At 39.8% G+C, this 4,504-nt stretch overlaps 1 protein-coding gene across 1 annotated transcript in view; it reads right to left on the bottom strand.

Annotated features, from left to right (window-relative positions):
* LOC107097421 (SPARC-related modular calcium-binding protein 2-like) overlaps positions 1-4,504 on the bottom strand; it is a 54,388-nt gene that overhangs the window by 36,053 nt on the left and 13,831 nt on the right. Inside the window, exon 2 of the mRNA XM_015394560.1 lies at positions 1,081-1,243. Within this exon, the coding sequence (XP_015250046.1) occupies positions 1,081-1,243 (163 nt within the window). The remainder of the gene's footprint in view (positions 1-1,080; positions 1,244-4,504) is intronic.

The following is a 4,504-nucleotide window of genomic DNA, read 5'->3' as shown; positions in this document are numbered from 1 at the left end:
CATCCATCCATCCATCCATCCATCCATCCATCCATCCATCCATCCATCCATCCATCCATCCATTTTCTCATACAGACGTATACAAACGCACAGACCCACACAGTCACACCTAAGGACAATATCTGCAGAAAACTGATAATTCGTGGAGAAAACATCCAAACTCATGCAGAAACCTGGAACTTTCTTGCTGCAAGGCAACAGTGCTCCATTTTAGGGCTAGGCAATTACTTGCATTAGCAATATAATTGCAATAAAAAAAATAGCAGGGCCAATCACTTTTGACCATCTAAAATTTAAAAGAGTAAATAGCTACATTTATCCTTCCAGCCCGTTAGCTGGTGGTAATCTGCATAAAGTGGGTTCGCTACCACGCAGACGGAAAGAGAGAAGTGCAGCTAGCATGCAAATTCATGCATGCAAGTCGAATTTATCACTTCTTGACAAAAGGTTACAGTAAAGTCCTGCAAAAAAGGGATTCTGGACTCAAACATTCCAAAACTGTAACCCTGTAGTGAAACATTTGCAGGATTTTGGTTAATGCAAGGGAAAATCTAAATAAAATCACATTTGCAATATTGGTTTAAGATAACTGCATCTTTTTATGTTTTTGGCAAAATTGTTCAGCCTTACTCCACACTGTTCCACTGCGCTGCCCGTTTATAGCTGTAGTATTAAAAAGGGATTAAATTTACTTAAAATTGAATAACCTTTCCACAATTTATTAAATTTTTACCAGTGTTGCACCGATACCGATACCAGTATCGGTATCGGTATCGGTTGTGGCGTCGGCATAGGCGAGTACACTAATTTTTACTCTCAATCGTTTTTAAAACAGTAAAAATGGTTCATTGAAACCAATTTAGTGTCATTTGTAATAAAAAAATCTGATTCAAAACCCATCCAGGCTGAAGTCCCCCTCCCCTCTCTCCCCTCCAACCACCCACTCTCTCAGTGTCAAACCCACTAGTGTTCTTAGCGCTCAAAGATTCAATTATGCTGAAATGAATTTAAGTCAGAACCTTCTAACCCCCCGGTGTTTGAGATCACCGGGCATCGCTGAAGCGTGACTCGTGACCTGACCTTTGCACGGCCCTCGGCTGACCTCCAGCTGGGAGTCGCGGCACTTGGCTCGGAGGAACTCGCAGCGAGATGTGAAGGTTCGGCCATCAGAGGCACACAGGGGTTTCTGAGGAGCTCCGGTGCAATCCATGTTGCACTCCTTATCCTGGTCCACACGCAGAAACTGTAAAAGTAAGAAAAGAGCGAATGAGAAACTATGTAAAAAAAATAACTGTTTCTGAGAGGCAGTAAGCTCACACTGCAAAAATGACGTAGAAATCAGTAAAAATCTCTTATATTATGTGTATTTAGCCTTAATTTGAGCAGGTAAATAACAATATGCGCCAATGGATATAGTATTTTTACTCTTAAAATAAGATAATTAGATAATATGCCCTTGAAATCAGACTTGAAATCTCATTTCAAATGTAAATTGTCTTGTTCCATTGGCAAAGTGTCTCACTTACTGCCTCAATTCAAGAAAAATGCACTTATTTTTTAGAAAAAAAATTATTAATGAGGTTTAAATTTCTGGCAGTGCAGAATCTTTGAAGTCTGCAACAAAAAGACTTTAAGGAATTTACAAAAGATAGGAATGAAACAAACGTTTAAAATATTAGTCTAATCATGTATAGAGTGGATAAAAACACACACTAATGTTTATTTTTACTGATTTTGATACGTTTTAACATTTTGAAAACATTTGTTTTGGTTTTCATCAGAGTTAATAGAAAGAAATCCTTTAAAATGTATGCCTCTGTGTGTATTACATCTAAATACACAACAGCTACTAAGAAGAAAGTAGCCTCTTAATGATATTCTGAATTATTGTGATGCACCTGTAGATCTAAAGCCATTGGAAAACTTTGCAAAACTGCCGCCTACTTCTTAAGAGTTGAAAAGGAAAATATCTCCAGCTCCAAATAACACAAGGAAGCACAAATCAATCAGTGCAAAGCAAAGTCAACAAATGCAGCCAGGCTTTATTTTTTTCCTGCGGTCCTGCAGGGGTCTTGACAGACATATCCGCTTGTCTTTGTCTGTGCAAACACCTGCACAGGTATTCACCTGGCCTCGCTCCTTAAGATGTACTGCTCAGCCATGAAAGGAGAAACATGGACAGAAAAACTCGGCTGAACGCTTTGGATCACGTGCATCAATGCCACCATTGTGTCTGCAGAGAGATAGCGAGGTGAAGGGGGTGGCAACGAGCTGTGACTGCCACAATAAATAAAAGACTGAATAAACCACACATAACCGGGCTTTGTGAGCAGCGTTTGTGTGATACATTTACTTTGGAGAACTAATGAACTGGGTCACCCAACCCTGCGCCTGTGCCAGCACAGGTGCACTCACATTCAGAGATAAATGCGATGCTTTCTCTTCCCTTCTTAGGAAGACAGTTTCCATTTTTCTTTCTGTTCTCCCCCTTTGTGCCGGGGAAATGTTTGTTCCGTTTTCAGCAAAAACCTTCCTCATTCACCCTGCTACAAACGCACAAAAGCGATCTCTGTGTTTCCCCCCCTCGGGCGCAGGCATCGATCTGAGGCAGGAACAAGGGCGTCAGCGGCACAAATGCTGAACTTCAGTCAGAATCCGAGAAGCCAAAGTTCCAGGAGGAGGGCGGGATCATCGCCAATAAAAGGAAAATTTGTAATGTCTGACATTTTACAAATGGGAGGGGAGAGATGAGGCTGGGTGGGTGCCTCCCCCATCTGCACCCCTGCTCCCCAAGTTGACAGGTATGTCTGGAGGGCTGCATGCACCTGGGAGAGGAGGCTGAGTCGCCCTGGGCCTGTTGGGGGGGGGGTTCTACAGCCCCCTCTGTCAGCCCTGCTCATAAATCTTCCTGTTGGAAGGATCAGAGCGGAGAGGCTCGTTCAGACACATCGGAGGAGAAGCCAAGAGGGATTTGAGCTGAGAGGCATAAAAAAGTCCCCTTTTATGAGAAGAAGCATATCAGCTTTTAAATATGTCTTAAAAAGACAAATAATCAGCAGGCAGGTTCATATTTTAAGGTGCGTACAGACGTCTGTTTTATACATCCAAAAAAGGAGATCTTTGTTATTTTTGGCTTTAGAATCGATCAAGTTTGACATTTTCTAGAAGTCAAACTAGATCGTGTAAAGATACGAGTCACAGTAACTAAAACAAGCTTGCAGTAACTGATTATGTTTGGGTTATTTTCTCTGTAACCCATATTTCCTGCACCTCTCAACACATCTGTGATCTCCATCTGAGGTCCTGCTAAGATGTGGGAAAAGAGCCTCAGATATAACTTTTAACGCAATGAAAGTGATGATTAATAAATGTAAGCAGCGATAACCTTCAAATTGAGAGCATTTGTTCTGGATTAAAATAACAGGGGAGCAAATGTGAGGAAACACAGAGGCTCAGAAACTGAGATGGGAATGCCATTAAAGTAAATCACTGTCCGCTACCCACCTAAATTGGTCCATATCTACAGGCAGAGCAATAATAAAAAGGCTAATACAACTGGAAATGGTTAAAAAAAAATAAAAAATAACATCAGAAGCTCTATATCAGAGACCTATAGTGCAGATTGACATCTTTAAGTCTGTAAATCTCTTCTTTTTTTTCTAGCTTTTATTGTCATTAAACTGTCAAAAGTACAGAGCAAAGAAAACTGAGCTGTCTGTTTTTAAAGCATTCCCTTGGGGAGCAGTGGGCTGCCATTGTGTGGCACCTGGGGAGCAGAGTACCCAGGTATCCAGAATGGCTGTGGAAGAACCTCAGGATTCCAAGCACACTAGACCGCCACTGCAAAGGAACCCCAAAGCAAGCATTAGCATGAAGGGTCTTGCCTAAGGACCCACACTGCACTGGAAAAAAATCTAAATCCAGATAAGTCATTTTTTCTTTAAATAAGTGCATTTGCTCTTGGATTAAGGAGGTAAAAGAGACATTTTGCCAATGGAACAAGAAAATTTACACTTAAAATAAGAAAACACAATTGCATTGTCTTAATTCAAGTTTATTCTATCTAGTTATCTTATTTTAAGAGTAAAAATACTAATTTCATTGGCAAATTATCTTATTTACTTACTCAAATTAAGGGTAAATACACTTAATTTAAGACATTTTTACTTATTTCTAGATCGTTTTTCCAGTGTGGCAGCTCATTCCCCCCAGCTGGGATATGAACCCACGCTGCAAAAACATTCTACAAATGAGTAAAAATGTGTTAAAATAAGTGTATTCACCTTTAATTTGAGCCGGAAAATAAGATGACCTGCCAATGGAATGAGCATTTTTACCCTTGAAATAAGATAATTAGATATTATGCACTTGAAATAAGAGACTTCAGTTGTTTTTTCTTATTTTAAATTTTAATGGTCTTATTCCATTGGCAAAGTGTCTCTCTGACCTACTCAATTTAAGAAAAAATCAACTTATTTTAAGAAATAATTACTAACTTAGATTA

The sequence above is a fragment of the Cyprinodon variegatus genome, unplaced genomic scaffold, assembly GCF_000732505.1.
Source record: "Cyprinodon variegatus isolate N-32 unplaced genomic scaffold, C_variegatus-1.0 Scaffold694, whole genome shotgun sequence".
In the NCBI taxonomy this organism is placed as follows: Eukaryota; Metazoa; Chordata; class Actinopteri; order Cyprinodontiformes; family Cyprinodontidae; genus Cyprinodon; species Cyprinodon variegatus.
The sequence above is the reverse complement of the archived record's forward strand: the minus strand, read 5'-3'. Positions and strand labels throughout refer to the sequence as shown.